The sequence below is a fragment of the Contarinia nasturtii genome, unplaced genomic scaffold (genome assembly GCF_009176525.2).
Source record: "Contarinia nasturtii isolate CC-2019 unplaced genomic scaffold, AAFC_CNas_1.1 Cnas_scaffold_5487, whole genome shotgun sequence".
NCBI lineage: Eukaryota > Metazoa > Arthropoda > Insecta > Diptera > Cecidomyiidae > Contarinia > Contarinia nasturtii.
This window is the reverse complement of record NW_022202758.1, coordinates 1-18,647: the sequence shown is the minus strand read 5'-3', so window position 1 is coordinate 18,647 and position 18,647 is coordinate 1. Positions and strand designations below refer to the sequence as shown.

Here is an 18,647-nt window from a genome sequence, read left to right as displayed (position 1 = left end):
TTCACTTTGACAGATCGAATTTAGTAGATTTTTTGACGCTCTTTAAGATACAACAGCTTTCACTGTCCAAACAATTGCATGTGTGATAGATATGAAGTTAGATACGAATCCTTACGTTTTAATTTATATTGGGTGTATCGATTAATTTTAAAGGATTTTTGTGTGAAAAGATACATTTATTTAAAAACAACTGTACAATATTTTTTAACTAATGTATTGCCCATCGTTGGCTATGACTTCCGCCCATCTTCTTGGTAGCTTGTCGATTCTGCGTCGAAAGAATTCCTCATCTTTTGAAGCTATCCATTCATCGATCCAATTTCGCGCTTTTTTATAATTTTGAATGTGTTCATCGAACAGGCTGATTTTCATCGATCGGAACAAGTGGTAATCAGAAGGAGCCAGGTCTGGAGAGTACGCGGGTTGATCAAGCTCATCCCGACCAGAGTCCCCTATCTTTTTTTTGCGATGTTTGAAATATGTCAAATTTTGATAAATCCTTCGACTATTTCTTGTCGCAGTTTTTTTCAATTTTTCTCTCAGTACTCCGCTCAAACGTATTGGTTGTAATCGATGCCGATCCCCCGTGACTGTTTCACCCTGTTTCAGCAGCTCATTATACACCAAACCACCTTATCCCCACCAAATAATGAGCATTACCGAGAAATCATCAAAATCCTGCTATGCTGTAGATTTTGATGATTGTGTGGGATTCAACCCTTATTTTTATGCCTGGGGTTATCGTAGCAGAGTTGTAGTAGTTCACTTCCAGTTATAATACGATACAAAAATTCCTTTCTTTCCTATTTTTGGAACATTGTGGCAAAATTTGAAAAAACGTCTTACAACTAGTTTTGGATTCAGCTGGTGTGGCACACAATTTCTTTGGTCTTACCTCATTATAAATGTCTTAAAACGATTGATTCGCTTATATTTAATGCTTCTGATGTTTCATTTTCATGCATCTTTATCGAATAAAAAATGCCAATAGCCCATCATTCAATTTTTTTTGGTGAGTTCACAGTTTTTCAACAAATTCACCACTTCTTTTTCACCAAATTCAACATTCTCTGTGGCGATTGAGAGGTCTCGTCTCCTGCAACATTTTATAACCTTTAGATGTATTTTCACTTTATTTAAAGTGAAAAAATTGAACCAAAGGAGGGCCAGACAGAAAAACACATTTTCATCACTCATTTTGAATCGATCAGAAAATAATGACACTGTGTCGAAAATAAATCTTTCTGCTCTGAATTAGATTGACAAATGTCATATGTATAAAATTCAATTGGATTCACCTGTCAAGCTACACACAATTTCAAGTTACGCCATCTCTTATCAATCCTTTAAAATTAATCGATACACCCAATTACTTCCAATAAATACATGTAAAGTTAAGATGCGGAAGAGTTTTGGCCTTTTTATTCAAGAAAGTGGCGAAAATATTATAATTTTTGTCATTTTTTTTTAATTTTTTCTTTGATGTCTCGTGACATCTCAGTTTATATTTTTTTCGCAAAAAACGCCTGATTCGTGATCAGGGGATCCCATAGCCAAGGTTATTACCCTCGCCGTTAAAATGTTTGAAAAATGCTACACCCTAAAATATACACAATTAAAAATTTTGAAAGCGTAGGACAACGGACACCACTATATTTTTTACGATGGGATTACAAAAGAAAAAAAAAAAACAATTTGATTTAAAGTGTGATACTATTTATTTATGCATAAATAAAAATGTAATAATCATCCATCAATCTTCAACCATAGTAATGCCAGAGAAGTATCGAAATGCTTGAAAATTTCCAGCTTTTTTCCCATCAATATAATGAAAAGAAATTAAACAATTTTGGCACATAAACGTTGGATCCAAAATATGAATATTGTTATTTTTGACAACAAACGTTGCCTCAATAATACCGCAAATCATGCACAATGTATTTTTCGAGCTGGAAACGCATCGCAATAGCGGATACTTGTTCGAATTTAGCGGGTCATCTGGTGCCAACAATCGAATATCAGTGAAACTTATAATGTGTTCACAGTTTACATAATGACGATATAATTGTGGAAAGCCAACGCGAATATTTAGATCTTCAAACTTTGTATTCTGCATGTCTTTTACTTGAATTGGTCCAAAATCTGACTGTCGTTTCATCCATTCATGAATTTCTGGCATTTGATCCGTATTTTTCGAACGATTGTCATTGTAAAATGTATCGGTGATGAAGAAAAATCCGAAGTCATCTTCTTTTCGCATTGGTTGTGGAGGTTGTTCTATTTCTGCCTTTTTGATACTTTCAAAATCATCGCTAATATCCTTGAATGGACCAAACTTGCAGTGACAATATATTTTATCTCGGAGCTCAGTCAAATAGTTTTTCTGGAAAAGTACATAAATTCAAATATTCAAAATTTAGAGAATTACAAACATATTCAACAGATCAATAACATATGGTGCATAAATCTAAGACTTATGCACCATATTTTAGACTATGAACTTTGTTATGATGTTAAATATCTCAAATGTTGTCTCTAGGGGAGAAATATTTTTTCTTCCGCATATTTATACATATTAATATAATATATTGTATTGTATTTATCATAAAATAACTCAATAACCCAAACTTTTTGAGCGAAAAATAATCAAAAGAAATAAAATGGACAAGAATTCTTCATGGAAAAGTAAATTTTAAGTGCTTACCCCCAATACCAAAAACTCTTGACTTAACCGCGGTTTTCGTTTAGTACCTTCAAACGGAAAAGAAAAATATTGAGAGAGTGATACCAAATTATGATTTTTTTTGTGTACCTTCTCCACGTTTATATAAAAATGGCTCATACAGACGGACAGTAATTAAGATCTCTTCTAATGGCACCAAATCACACAACACATTTGAATCATCTATGTTATGTTTAATATATCGATACCGATTGTATTTTCGTGGTACGTTTACATTCACTTTATTCAAATTATCTTCATTCCGATGGCGCACACACCTCAATCTCATCGCTTTTTTTGATATTTCAACGACTTTTTGCCCCGGCTTCGAATGAAGTTCATGAAGATGGACATCAACAATTGGTGTATCATCTGGTAGTTCCAAATGACTTAACGATATGGAATCCTCTAATATCTCTTCTTCAATGCCATCCGGAAGATCCCAAAGTATTTTTATTTCTTCGTATGTTTGTGGTAATTTGTCCACGCTATAAGGGCATAATTCTCTCTTGAAGTTGGAAAATTTCTCACCAATATTGATCAAATTACCGCTTTGTATTCGATAAACATTTTCCATGTTATAGCCACAAAGTTATAGTATTTTTTTTTTCGAAATTTCAACGTAAAAAGGATTATTTTATTTATATTATTATTACCTGTTTGTGTTTTCTGTTTCAATTAATTGTCAACTGTCAAATTGGGTGTTTCAACTTCAGATCATACTTAGTTATCATTGAACGCACTTTTAAAATGTCTTGTTTTAAATTAAACATTCACAACGGACTTTTCTGTCAATGTACTATTCTCATTCTTTCATATTGTCGTCGTTGTCGTATCAAACAGTTTTCATATTATGTACATTGATTGTTTTATCTATTCAATTATTTAAATGTAATTTTTCTATTGGCATTCAATGAAAGTTATTGTTTTCAACGTGGAAATATTGAGTTTATTCTAAGACAGAAGAATTTAATTTAGAAGAAAATTTGGAATATCATAACTATTGTAAGAAAATTTTAAGCAGTGAATTGAAGAGGCTGAATTGTGCAAAGTATGGATCAGTTTTCAACCCCACAAAAGACGCCGATTCGATCGGTATTGAAGGAAATTAATGCTAATGAGTTTGTTGTAAGTTTTAGATATTCATGAACACTTTTTAATTGTTTTGAATGAATTTCATTATGTTGTGTTAAGATTTTCAATCCGCAATTGAATGAAACGAAATTTTTCCATAACATTTTAATTATGCTTACAAACAAATCTTTTCATGTGTTCAAAACTTTTGACAAGTGCATCAAAACAAAACGATGAGGCGCATGACCGAAACTATTTTTTTACCATAATTTTTCTGTCGTTTACATATGTAATCCATGCTTTCATGTGATCGAAATTGAGTTTAAGATTGCACAGTGTACAACCATTACCAATGACAAATTCTTATTCACACACATAGATGAACATTGATATATACATAACAAAAGTTTCTATTTCCTTTTATTTTGTAAAAACAAACTTTTCATTTGACAGTAGTAATGGAAAAAACTGTGACATGACTCCATGAGAATTATGTTCAATTTTAAAGTGTGAACGTGAAGGATAAATATTAATTTGTCAAAAATTTTGTGTAATTTGTTTGATTACTCCGATTTTTTCTTGAACGTAAGTGAATATTAATCATCAAAGAATTTTTTAAATATACCAATATCAAATCGTCATAAAAATGACAATTTTTTTCATTGTTTCTGAATATTTTACAAACTCGATCGAAATGAACATGTGTGCCAGACAGATGTGAAAATATGGCAATGATGAAATTACTATATTTGAATAATATTCAAGTTATTTTGAAATGGAAAATAAATACATTAAATTGAATAGTTTATTATTAAAGGAAAAAGTCAGAATGAACATCAAATTTGCACATTGGAATATGATTTCACTTGAAGTTACCATTTGTATTTTAAATTTATGGGTTACAATAAATTCATCTTGAAAATTACATGAACATGAAATAAAATGAGAAACAAGGAACAATTTGTAATGCAAATTCACCAGGCAAAAATTCACGGTGAAATTTGGACCCGGATTTCAGTCATTTTCACAGTTGCCATAGCATAACATTCAGGTGTGAATACATGGAAAAGAGGAACGACAATCATTAGTATCAATTGAATTGTATATGGAATATTTTTTTTTATTAAAAACTTTACTCACCTACGGCCGTAGCCCGGGCTCCTTCCCTCCGTACAACCATTGTATTGTTCTTATGAACGCACAACAAGGCCACAAAATTTGTGTGACCCAAATGGTGTCAAGCCTAGCTACGCTCTTATCCAATAATTTATGGATTCAATGCTGCTGCTTGTCAGTCAACGAATCAGGCACCAGTACGCCAAACATCCGACAAAGTCCTGTGTAATTTGAAGCAGAAACATTAAAAAATGAATAGACTCTATTTTCAATTGCATTTTGCAGCATAAATATCTCGGTGCCAAACAACTGTCTGTGGATCAGCAACATCACCCTGAATATTTAATGGCCAATTTTTGTAGGTAACTTTAACTTTTGACATTAAACGCCCATTCCGAAGTATTCTCTCTACATCCTGATTGACATTGCGAATTCGACGCTCAATTTCCTTCCGTCTCTTTTGCACCAGTGGCAAGTGTTTGATAGAAAATGACGATTACCATCAATTTTTAGTCGATATGGTTTTTTATACTATCTGAAAATGTCATTTTTCAATAAATTCACATAATGACCTACCGAGCTCTTGAGGTACCATCTAGCGATGAGCTATCGGCATGAAACTTTACTCACCTTATTTGCACACCATATAGAAAAGTATTCCGGGGTGGGAGCGAAAAAATTTCAACTTTTGTGTTTTGGGAGCCAGTCTAATGCTTACATTCCTTTTCGTACTGACATGATTTCGGCGAACTCACTATTGCATTGATTGTTGTTGGCGTTTGCGTTGCCGGCAATGTTTGTGTTCAAATTTTTTTTTTGATATTTGTGTTGAATTCATCCAATTCCAGTTGCAACGAAATCCAAAAAGCAATGCTTTTAAACCAATTCTTCTTTATGAATTTACTGATGATTATGATCAATGTTCCACCAGCTATTGGCAGTGATCATTCCTCTAGCAATTTCCGATTCTCGCGCTTGGCTACGTCATCGATGCCCTTGATTACGGTTGTGTCTTTTCCATAAATTGTCCAATAGAGTGGATTTTTTTAATGTTCAACATTCCAGGTCGGTTTTATAATATTCGTGCCTAAAAACACCAAGCGGACCTTTATTTTGTTCAATTGGGTCAATTAGGCGAAAACAACAGTGGCGAATTATCATACAAAAATATGGCAAAATTGTTCCAGCGCCCACGGATTTTGGGGCCACCAAATTCCAAAAAAAAAAAATTTAAAAACAAATTTTGCACGCTTCGCTCGCACATTTCAAGAAAATTTTATTTAATAATGAAACATTATACTCGTACTATAATTATTTTTAAAAAAAATCGAGATTGGTTGATAAACGAGTTATTTATTTCAAGGAAAACTCATTACTCAAATCACAACTTTTCTGTTACGAACTCATCTATAATTTCATGGAATTTAAATTCGTTCAGAACTTCACTTTCAATAGAAAGAAGCGATAAACTGCTTAAACGATCATCACATATTTCGCAAATAATTTTTTATCAACTTCATTTTGGAAGCGAACGGCTCATCTAGAACATTGGTGACAAACATACACTAATACATGCGTAGTAGAATCAATATTTGGAAAAGTGGTGCAAAGATTGTCATTGTACATTATTTTTACATCAATTCATGATTTAAATTGTTGAAAGTGAAATAAGTTTTTACGAATTGACATTGAGTTGAGTTTCATTGAGATCTTTTGACAATTTTGCGACAATTTTCTTACAAGAGGCAGCAATCTCTTCCTCACAAAAAAATGGAATAGGGCCCACAAAAATTTATCGTTACAGGGCCCATCAAAGTCTTAATTCGCCACTGCGCTACAAATCCATTTGGTAAATTTTTGGTGACATTTGAATGTTTTCTAATTTCTAAAAAAAATTATGCAAAAAATAATAGTGGGGGGCTAATTTACATAATGAAAAATTTCACCACAGATTATATATTTCCAAAGATTATAGTATATCTACTTTTAAATTAAATAATTTATTAAAATTTTCATTTTAACCCACAATACATCAAGAAACAGCAAATATTCTGTTAACAAGTTTAATCGAAAATCAGCATTTTGTTTAATTTTTAGCTCTAGATTTGATATTTTAAATTTTTTTTAGTATGTATCAATAAAAACTAGAAAATATACTAACTACTTTTATCAGGAAATTTTCAAACTGAAAAAAAAACTAAAAACGTGTTAATTTTTACCTTACACATAAATAAATTTAAAAATATATACATAGAATACATCTGGCAAACATAAAAACGTGTAAAATTTTTAAATAAAGTATCACTACATTTATCACCCGCTATAGCGTATATACAGACAGTTACAATGTTTTAACTTTCAATAGCAATACAAAACTGCTGAATGAAATTTATTTTGGACAAATATTTTCACTCAAACGCTATGTGATCTAATGATGATCGCAGTGCGTTCGTGTGGTATCGTCATGGTTTTGAGCGAACGAAAACAGTCACTACGACGACGGCATTCTGATTCAGACTAGTCTGATACAGAGTGTTGAGCATCAAGCTCCGATGTGTAAATAGATCGTGCAAATAACAACGACTAGTAAAGCGTAGAAGGCATCGACGATTTCATTTGATTACAATTTAAACAACTAAAAGATATTGCTCTTGAATCTGAGCTGAGCAAAAAATTAAAAATAGAATTCACATGAAACAACAATAAAATTAGTGCCAATTGAAATTAGATCAGCATCATTTGCCTCATAGTTTTCTAGTTTTTACTTGTTGAAACTCTTCAAAGCATTAAACCGAACCGAAATGTAATTGTAATCGAGTTTCCAGTTATATTATTGCTATTTGTACACTAAATCAGTGGAGCAACTGCGAACAATTGTTCCTATAGTGAAAATGGATTTCATTCTATCGAAAATTATTAGCCGCTCGGTGAAAAGTGAACGAAATGATAACTGTGATACTTTATCAATAGGTTCATTGTCATATTCAAACGATAACGGGTTTCTTAGTAATTCACAACCGTCATTTGATATCGACATGGATACGGTAAATTTAAATGTTTGTTTTTCACATTAAAAAATTATCACAAAAAATGATTCAATCGGACACAATGATATTTAATTACAGTGCTCACTCGATATTCTTACGTAGTTTGTTCCTCGGCTTCTTAAGAATACTGAAAACTTAAAAATGTAGAGCTTCTAGAAAATAAAATTTTAGAAGTCAAAATAATACAAAACAATTTTTTTGTGCTTTTTAAGTACATATATATTTATACTAGCATCAATACGATGTTTTTTTGCACAAATATTAGAAGATAATTCTGAACAATATTGATTGCACAATGTTTATAATTGCAAACAGAGAATATTTCTTAAGTCAAAACTTAAGATATTAAATGTTACATTATGAGTCAAATTAACTTAAGATAATTGGACAATTAAGAATTTCGGAAGTTAAGAATACTGACCACTCTATGAATAGAAAACGAACACACTCGAATGATCTTTTTGTGTTCGCGCTTATCGAAAGATAATTTGGCATACATCGTTGGTTGATCGGCTGATACTATAAAAATGTTGTCAAAACATCAAAATTATCTGTGTCACTTAATTTTTATTTGCGATGGTGTATGTTTATTAATTAGTTCTCGGTGCAAAGCGACGCTGTGATCCTCAATGACATTGAATATTTATTTACAACCAAAACACTTTTTCGTTGAAATTTCCTTATTCTACCTTTTTCGAAGCCAAAGTCTTCATGAACCTAACGACTTCGAATGAATGTGTTGCATTGGTTTTACTAGATATACACTGCCGTTTGGATACGATTGAAAAATTCATTTTTTCCAATATTTTTGCAATATTTACTTCAAATATAATTTGGAAATTAAAGTTTTAAAAAATTGAAAGGTCAGAAAATAGAATCACGGAAGTTTCTCGGCCTATGATCAATGTTTAGTCGTTCTAAAAAACCTGACAAAATTCAAGTTTTTACTGGCCCATAGGTCTTAAAATCTAATAATGCAGTTTTTAAGCTTTTAAGAAGTAGATGTTATAAATGATTTAAAGCATCAAGATCAGTTGATAATTGGTCAAGCTATGGTAATTTGAGTTTGTTAGCCAAATGTCAACCGACCTTGATGTTTCAAACGTATTGGGAAAAAATGAATTTTTTAATCGTACTCAAACTTTTTGGCGGCAGTGTCTTTGTGAGTATAGTAAATGCATAGTACTTTTCTCACATTTCTGACTGATTATGGTTGTTTTGAAGAAATGACTTTTATTTATTGCATATATAAAATGTCGATGTTAATGTTTGTCGTTGTATTTGTGCATTATTTTAGATGCACATAACGTAGAGGATCAAAGAAAATTCAAAAAATATATTTTCCACAGTGATACTGTTTCTCTCAGGCGATTCATGCAGTTTCTAAAGAAAATCTCTTTATATCGTTTTCAGAGCAAATCATCTAGCGGAGCCACTCACGTTTCCGGCAAGAGTCCATTGGCTCTCGATTCGGATATTAGTGGGATTGATGGTACAAATACATTTTATGTTTTTAAAATAACAATTTTTTAAATATATTGTCTTACCAGTAAACATATCGAAGTGTTAAAAAAAGTTTTAAATTTCCTTAGTACAGATCGATATAAAATGGCAAAAAAATAAGTATGTGAAAATAGGGGGTGCCCATACCATGATGGGGGTCGGGGGTCAAAATAATATAAAAATGAACCCTTGCCCTCCGAATTGGGTCATTCAGGGCGACCAAAACTATATGCCAATGGAAACTACATTGATATGCGTAACTTTCATTAGAAGAAACCTAAATGCCCATTCGAGTCATAAGGGGTGAATATTCCATTGTGAAATCACAATGAAATGGGGTATTTTTAGTTTTCGACCCGAATTAAAGGTTCAAGTTAGAAGGAGTAAATTGTAGGTCAAGAGAGATTGACAAGGAATCCGAATATGTTATTAATTTTGGGGTTAGATTAGATATGGACCCGAATTCGGGGTATTTTTCAAAATTTTCGTGAATTTTGTATGGGGACCCCCCTTGGGGGTGATGGGAGGAGATGGGCAATGGCTTAAATGAAATGTGCGGATAAAATTAGCTATAGTTGGCCATACATTTGAGTGCAGGGGTCATAAAAAATTTCTCTCGTCATTCTGAACAACTTTGTAGTACATTATTTTTTGATCCGACCAAATTTTAACATGGTGGGGTGCTCCCCCGACCCCCCATCATGGTATGGGCACCCCCTATTTTCACATACTTATTTTTTCGCCACTTTATATCGATCTGTACTAAGGAAATTTAAAACTTTTTTTAACACTTCGATATGTTTACTGGTTAGTTGAAAAATGCGACAGAGACGGAACTAGTCATTCTCACCAAATTCAGGGCCAAAGAATTCATTTTGATTGTTTGGCATGACTTCATACAAACATTTTTTTGGTGTTTTCATTTTTTTTTCTGAGTTTTCTGGGAATATCGTGTCTCTTAATCGATTTTTTTTAAAACTGGAAAGTTTTTTTTAGCACGAGAAAATCGAATCTGACATTAGGTATGCGATACGATCGCATAATGGATTTAACTTCCTTTTTGAATTCTGTGATTTCTGTGGTGAAAGCTCGTATGGTATACTTTCAATTTAAATTTTCAATGAAGATTCGATAATTGCCCACCGGTAGATTGCTAAAAAATTATTTAAAAGATGAGACTTTATTACCAACGTTTGTCATTTATATATGAATGTCCGAGAATGAATGTGAGTCTTCTCCTGAGAGTTTATTGAAATGTAACACCGCCATACAAAAAATGCTGACTGTCAGCAATTTTTGTATGGCGGTGTTACATTTCAATAAACTCTCAGGAGAAGACTCACATTCATTCTCGGACAATCATATGAATCTTATATTGGGGTAGGAATAGAGAAATAACTAAAATCACAATATCTAAAGAATTACACAAAATCACACAATTCACATTGGATTCATTGGTGCCTGCCCCCTAGAATTGTGTCAGCATTTGGTTGACTCATTTGAAAAAAATTATGATTTTCCTCTCAAAAATTCATTCATTACCGTTTTACTTTTTTTGCGTTTTATTTGAATATATCAGAGAAATTAAATCAACAAATTCCAATCATTACAATCAGTTTTATGCCAGGTTTCATGTATTTATGTAAACAAATTTGGAGTTTGTGGTTAAAGTTCAAATTTGAAATGATTTATGTCATCACTAGGCATAGTGGTGGTATAGTGTTCGATGGCTGATTAAGGTGGGTTTTTTGTCATTTCTCGGAAATTGTTGAGCAAATAGTTTTTTTTGCGTTTATTAGACGTCAAAAACAACATACCGGTGTAATTTCAGATTTTTGTGTTACCAGTAGGTAGCGCAAGAGCTATCTCGATTCCATGATAGGTCCCTTGGAAATGTACATTTTGTGCCAATAAAAACACATCATTTCGCAATTTTATCGATCCTAAATGAAGAGTAATCATCATTTATTAATAGATATTGGTGAAGGAAGAAATGACTAGTCTCGTCTCTGACACTTTTTAAAGTTGCAACTACACAGTGATACTTTTTTCTTCAACTTTAGCCGATAACACTCTTTTGTCTGGGCTAGATACAACAATTGATACAAGCTACAAAATCGAAAATCCAAATGCAACGTTCAGTGATTTGATCAGTGGTCTTGCAGGATTTACGGACCATGGTAATTCAACATCAGAGGATCTAACCGACAAAGAGCCGAAAACTGAATCAAATGGAAGTTTTATTATATCAGTTGGTACACAACAAAATGAAGTGAGTTCAATAGATGTTGCACCCGAGGAAAAAGAAAATCCATTTAAATTGCCATCAATGCCAACAAAGACTACGAATCCGTTTGATATAAAAAGTCAAGTACAAAGTTCATTTGAAGTGTCAGACGATGAATTTCAAACAGCTGGTTGTAAGTTAAATTTTTCCATTTTCTTTTTTATTTGCTGATGTGATTCATTTAATCTTTTGCTTTAATTTTTTCATTAAATAATACCATATACAATAAGTTTAATGTCTTTCCAAAATTGAATAGTATCATTTTTAAACGTCAACCAGTTTAATAGCTTGTTTATTGCTATATTTAGAATAATCAATACATTCAAATATATTATTCGATAGCACATATATAAGTTACTAAATGCTCTTACATTCTAACAACAATCTATTTAAAAAATAGGTTTTTAGTCTCCAGTAGCAAAATGATTTTGTTTCAAATTGTTTATATAAGTTAAAACAAATTTAATAATCAAAACTACTGTTACTTAAAAAAAACTCAATTATTATTATTATTGAGAATATTCACATGACTATTCATGTAAATGCACAAAAATCCAACACACAAACATCGAAATGTTGTTTTATTGGAGTAAACGCTGTATGCTGCCACTATAGTTGTCTCGCTCTTGTGGGTATAGCTGTTGGAGAATACAATACAATACATGTGAAGTTGGTATATGTTCATACGTTGACATTCGACAGTCGTTCATAGTGTATGACACATTGATGATGTGTAATTTATAGAAAATGTTACTATTAAATTTATTAACAACATAAAACTAACTGTTCAACATATTACAAAATATTCACATTTTTATAAATGATATTTCAATTTCAATAAACAGTTGTGAACAAAATAATTGTAAAATAATGCAATAACACTTGTAAGTGAAACAGATTCGTGTGCAATCATTGTGACATATGAAGTGTGGTAAATCCAAAAGTCTTTAAGTAACAACAAATGTGTCCTTATTGCTGTTGTCGTGGTTTTTGTGTATTGTCTTATGTTGCTCTAGCCTAAGTGCTACACATAGTGTGAATAGAATCAAATTTTTATTCCGATACATATTGATAATTTCACGTTTTAACTTTATTTCTTAATTACGACGAATCTTCGACAAATATTCACACGGAAAAAGTATACTTGATAAGTGCATCGAATCGGCTGCATTGCCGAGGATATTCCACAAAAATTAATCACATTTTCCAAACGCAGTGATGGTTGTATTTAATAAAACTTTCACATTTTGTTATATTTCCACTCTACCCAAAAAAATTTGTTGTGGCAAATTCATCCATTATCGGGCATATGTTGACGGTCAATATTGGGGTCGGATTTGAGTGTAGTTTCAGTCATTTTCAACGTCGCAATGGAAAGAAAAAAGAGAAAAAATAAACTCAGTTACTAAGTATAGTATGAATCAACATCAATATACTATCGGTTCAGTTCAATAAATGATACTCACCTACGGGTTATTTTATATACCGAACTGCCCGTACTTCGGTCAAGGCCACAAAACTCAAGCCCAGCATAGTAACAAAACGTTACAATAATATTATTTAAAAAGAAATCTTAATGCTACATGTAATTAAAACTGGTCGTCATCGGAAACATCGAGAACATAAACGTAGTCCTCATCGTCACTGGAATCCTCATCGTCAGCTGCTTGATTTTGTACGGCAGCATTTTGATTCTGTGGTCTCAATAGTTGCGGATGAATGTCCAATCCCAACACCGTACAAAGACCTAAAAACAAAATCGTAAACAACAAATTGTTAGCCAAAACATTCTTAAACATTTTTAATTTCAGTGATATTTTTTCACCTTTGTACATGATGTTCTTGGCTGCAACGATATCCCGGTGCCAAACAGTTTTCAATTGAAATGGAGCTCGATCATCTTTCCAAATGCCAGTGTTTAGTTGCCAGTTTTTGAAACATACTTGAAGTTTTGACACTAAACCATCTGAATCCATTGGAATATGATCTGGGTTGGCTGCATTCAATCGATTAACAAAATCAACTGCATATTTACGCAATTGTTGGTACACTCGGTTGCTTTTCATGGTGATAATCACGTTCGGTAAATTCCATTGCGATGACTCATCTTCACTTGGAATACAATGCTGACAAACTTTGTATCGATCGCTTTTGGTTCGTCGATCGAATGGCCGAAAACATTTTGCACAAGTTTGCGATGTATTGTATTCGTCGACCAATCGTACAATACAATTTCCCAACTTCTTGAAACTGTTCAATAGTCGTCGTAATCCCGGGCATCGCAATCGCTTTTTAATACCAATTGGTGAGTTTGGAGCTATTTGAGCTGCACCAATAAAAACGAGCGCCGACTTTTTTTTCGTCAGTGATGCCGCGATTTTGTCACTGGCCCGATTCTCTCCGATGTATTTATCGAGACGGAGTCGAATAAACTTTCTTGTTGTGTACACCGCCATAGCTGGTTTCATCATTTTCACATAATAAGCGATGTAACACATCCAATGTGAACGTCCTATCGGCGATGGAAAAAATGCATAGCGTTTATAGTCGAGCTCCCGTTGTTTTTGCAACAATTCAGTCCATTGATCGGATTTACGCTTGCGTTTGCCATATTTCGCTTTGAAATGGTATTTTGGACCATCAATTGTGATGTTTTCCTGAGATTTACGAACAAAAAATCATAGAAGTACACAAATGATAAATAAAGAATGAATTTATTGTTTCTTACCTCGTTGCCGGATCGAACGTGTTTGCGAACGGTGGCGTTCCATGTACGAACTCCTGGATCGATTCCAAGCACATAATCAAACTCAAAATTATTGTACTTCTCTTTGATGGTGTTGTTATCAAGTTCTGGTGTATTGCGTTCAGGCTTCACGAAACATAACGAAACTGCCACACTATCGGTTGCCACAGCAAAATCGAATTCCTTACCATTTCCAAGTTTCGAAATTTTTGGCATGTCAAATATTAAATTCCAATAGAAAGCTGGATTGCTATCGTATTCAGCTTTTTCAATGTTTATTGGCTGACCGCGTTTTCCTTTTGCCAATTTCAATGCTCCAAATTTGCGCGCAATCAAATAAAAAAGATGGATATCGATGCGGATATGTTTCATATCGAAATCGTGGACTGGAACTACTAAAAAATTCTTTATTTTTGGCGGGAGTGGAGTGGTCGGCATGACATTGTTGTTCGGATCGCGTCGATATTGGAACCAGCGTTGTTTCAACATTTCATATTTCGCGTGAAAATCGAAAATTTGTCGCTGAATGTTTATAAATATTGGAATGGTTTGGAACCAGCGATCACGAATGAGATTCTGAAAGTGTACATTGATTGGCAATCCAATGCCTGCTGCTTCGTTTAATAGAAGATCGATGTTCGCGTTTCTCTCGACTCTACTCTGGAACATTACGATCTTCGTCGCACGTTTTACATCCAATTCAGTGATGAGATTTCCTTGTCGATTCAAATTCAGTTCGTAGCGCTTTAGCGTGAAAAATTTCTTGATGCGACTGAATGCCCATACTCTGATGTTATTTTTCACGTTTGTTATGTACTGAGTGATGAGATGATTGAATGCATTCCCCATGCCCTCGCGAGCTGGCCAATTTTCTGGACGAAGAAAATCAGGACATGCTTGCTCCACAGTTCGTCGAAATGCAAGCGGTAATTTGTGGTAATTTTCTTGTAATACCGAGGTGAAACATTCACCAATTACACCATTCACGTATTTATTGAATTCATCATTCGTGTATTCATCGGATTCGCCTTTAAAAAATCGAACATTTTCATCGTCAAAGGCTTTGTTTGCTTTGAACAAAAACAGTAATGACGCCAGAGTCGTAATCATTGTGGCCGAAAGGCACCAGTATGTGACCTGATCGATGAATGGTGCACGATACTCTTCCCGCAGCACTTGATTTAGAGTCATCTTCAACGACGTACTGCGCCCATTCTTGGCTCTCTTTCTTCTCATCGTGACAGATCTATTGTACAAAAATTAAAGAAAAAAATATACCAAATATAGCGTAGATCACAAACACAATAAGATATAAACACTTCTATCACAAATTAAATGAAACAGTAATGAAGAACGCATTATAAATATCACATCTTACCTCAACAAAGTGACTCTGTATTCTAAATCGAATGATGAAATTTATTTCCAATGTGACATCAAATATTTTGCCGATCGAAATGTTGTTGGAATATTCACAGTTAATTTTATCAACACTCTGTTATTTCGAAATTAAAACAAAGACAGTCATAAAACCAACTGTGAATATATCCATTCCACAGAGAACAGCATTCCAAACACATAAAATCGTTTTTGAAATGACAATAAAACCAATTGATCGCCCAAACTACGCTTCAAACACTCTCATATAATTCTCAAGAAAGCGTATTGAAAACAAAACTAAGTTTTATTGTAAACAAAATCGTTTGGTGCAAAAGTTGTTTATACTAACTACTGGATTTGGTTTGACACATATACACCGCGCGGATAGAAAAATGTCAGGAAGATGTCAGTTGCATTTCGAAAATTCAAAATAATAATTCCACAAATTAAGAAAAATAAATGTAATGAATGACTAGCAAAAGAGTTCTTCTGCAGAGTTTTATTTATTTCTTTCCGAATAAATTGTTTATTTTTTTATTTGAGCGTAAGATTTAGATTTTCAATATAAAACTTAATGTATTGGGTTGTGTTCACATTATGTTGTCAAATGAAATATGATTGAAAGTGAAAGAAACAAGTGGATCCATTCCATTGGAATTCGTGGAAACTATGCATATAATCTCCGTTCCATTTGACACGAAAATGACCACCAGAATGGGCCAAAACGTTACATTTTTCAACGTTAGAATGTACTAAAAACATTACAAATTTGTTTGCAAATTATATATAATAAAAAAATAGCTGTAAGTGGCGTTTGGTTGCATTTGTGTGAATAGAAATCGATACTAGGAAATAAAAAATGAAAATCATACTACGGTTGATTTTAATGTATCTAATTTTCAATGAAATTTTCTAGCCTAAGTTGTACTCTATTTTACCTAATTCTCGTTGTCATCAAATTTGAATTTTGCCCATTTCGATTTCTCTTAAAATTAGTCAAATATTAGCAAAAGTTAAAGAATATAAAAAAAAATATTTTTTTTCAGTAATTCTCAATTCAAATGACTTTGATTTCCTGCTATCGCGAGGTTGTAATTCAGGGCCAAATAATCCCCGTGATTCGATACTCGAGAGATTTGATCCAATCCTAGGGCGCAAATCAATCGCACCTTCATTCGCAATCTGCAAGACAGAACCAGTTTCACTTATAGTAGCTCCATCAGTATCAACAATTTGTGAAGTTGACAGCGTTAATGAGACATTGGTTTCAGAAATACAATCGCCAGATGTAAAACCCAATGAGACTTTAAACGAAACTAGTAATAACGAACAAGTTGCGAAACTGGAATCTATTGAAAAACTTGACACAAGCAACACTGGCGGTGACGAAGACAACTCAGAAGCATCAAGCACAACTGAAACGTATGAAACTGCCTCCTTCGGCGAACAGTTAAAAGTAGTAAGAATTCTATTATTTATTAGCATGTGTTATAATTTTTAACTTTATTACTATATTTTTACGTAGGCTGATGTCACAATGAACGTTGGTTTGATACATGAACTTAAAATGGATAACATGAAATCAACGGAGCAAGACAAAGAAGAACCAAATCTTAAAATGAATGATGAACACAAAGTTAAACAAGAAATGTATGTATCCAGTTTTATGTTATTATTTGATATCGATATTGAGTATTGATACGAAATTTTTAGAATAGAAAATTATGAAACAAATTGAACATATTTTTTTCTTTCTATTTTTAGGGTGGCAGACATCGAACGTAAATTAAAGGAAGCCGAATCTAGAGAGGAAGCTTTGCTCCGACGCATAACAGAAAAAGAAAAAGCCCTAAACAAAATGAGGTTTGTGAAACTTATCGTATTATAATATCTCTGATAATAATGATGATTGTAATCATATATATGATTTTAACCATTAAATAATTCATTTTTGAGTGCGGTGGTGGAAAACTACGAAAAAACCATGGTCGAAATGATTTCAGAACGGGAACAACTTACACAGAACTACGAAAAACAATTGTTACAATTGAAAACAGAACGTGATGCAAATTTTCATCATCTCACATCATTAGAGAATACATTTTCGGATTTGCATGTGTAAGTTGAATTGATTGGGAATACAGCATTTTGTAATTTCTACTTTTATAGAATTTTATTTCAAGTCGGGATTTTATTCTAGCTCTTTCAATGAATGTGTAATTTAATTGTTGAGAGGTCTTGTTTATTTAATTACACTCGAGTTGAATAAAAATAGAATGATATTTGTTGAGAGCCTGTAATTTATGTATGATTTTCTTTTATAGTAAATACGAAAAGAGTAAGCAAATGGCCATTGAAGTAAAGGAAAGTGAAGCCAAATTGGTGGAGAAACTAGAGTTTTGTCAACAGCAAATGAACTTACAGGAGCAACGGTATGATAAGCTAAAAAATCACGCTCTCTCACAATTGGAGGGGTAAGTAATTATAGAAGGAATTAAATATATAAATAATTTGGGATTTTTCATAAAAATAAGCCAAAAGGATTAAATGTTAGCACTAGTAGGATTAAATTTAAATACTTACTAAAAGTAGCTATAGTAAGACCACGATGACATCCCATATTATTTAACAAGATTATTGGAAGTATAAATTAAAACGTAAGGATTCGTATCTAACTTCATATCTATCACACATGCAATTGTTTGGACAGTGAAAGCTGTAGTAACTTAAAGAGCGTCAAAAAATCTACTAAATTCGATCTGTCAAAGTGAA

General features: G+C 32.8%; 3 protein-coding genes and 1 long non-coding RNA gene across 10 annotated transcripts; 1 reads left to right on the top strand and 3 right to left on the bottom strand.

Annotated features, from left to right (window-relative positions):
- Positions 1 to 1,699: 1,699 nt before the first annotated feature.
- Positions 1,700 to 3,372, bottom strand: LOC116351440 (snRNA-activating protein complex subunit 3). Its single transcript, XM_031783542.1, has 3 exons — positions 2,813 to 3,372; positions 2,705 to 2,751; positions 1,700 to 2,383 (listed from the first exon to the last, which is right to left on the bottom strand). The coding sequence occupies exons 1-3, from the start codon at positions 3,297 to 3,299 to the stop codon at positions 1,754 to 1,756; spliced, it is 1,164 nt and encodes a 387-aa protein (XP_031639402.1). The 5' UTR covers positions 3,300 to 3,372; the 3' UTR covers positions 1,700 to 1,753.
- Positions 3,373 to 3,554: 182 nt separating this feature from the next.
- Positions 3,555 to 18,374, top strand: LOC116351438. 7 transcript variants are annotated; one of them, XM_031783538.1, is made up of 8 exons: positions 3,555 to 3,850; positions 9,373 to 9,451; positions 11,553 to 11,882; positions 16,922 to 17,334; positions 17,401 to 17,525; positions 17,640 to 17,738; positions 17,832 to 17,993; positions 18,200 to 18,369. In XM_031783538.1, the coding sequence occupies exons 1-8, from the start codon at positions 3,776 to 3,778 to the stop codon at positions 18,351 to 18,353; spliced, it is 1,437 nt and encodes a 478-aa protein (XP_031639398.1). In that variant the 5' UTR covers positions 3,555 to 3,775; the 3' UTR covers positions 18,354 to 18,369. The 7 variants fall into 7 exon arrangements, with proteins under 7 accessions (XP_031639398.1, XP_031639397.1, XP_031639401.1 ...); XM_031783537.1 differs by having other exon boundaries at positions 11,526 to 11,882; XM_031783541.1 differs by lacking the exon at positions 3,555 to 3,850 and adding an exon at positions 4,345 to 4,381.
- LOC116351442 lies at positions 4,641 to 7,416 on the bottom strand. The gene is made up of 4 exons (XR_004202143.1): positions 7,132 to 7,416; positions 5,543 to 5,999; positions 4,937 to 5,447; positions 4,641 to 4,710 (listed from the first exon to the last, which is right to left on the bottom strand). It is a non-coding gene; the product is annotated as an uncharacterized LOC116351442 (long non-coding RNA).
- On the bottom strand, positions 13,193 to 13,926 carry LOC116351441. Its single transcript, XM_031783543.1, has 2 exons — positions 13,575 to 13,926; positions 13,193 to 13,496 (listed from the first exon to the last, which is right to left on the bottom strand). Exons 1-2 carry the CDS (start codon positions 13,813 to 13,815, stop codon positions 13,339 to 13,341), a joined length of 399 nt encoding a protein of 132 aa, XP_031639403.1. The 5' UTR covers positions 13,816 to 13,926; the 3' UTR covers positions 13,193 to 13,338.
- Positions 18,375 to 18,647: the final 273 nt, after the last annotated feature.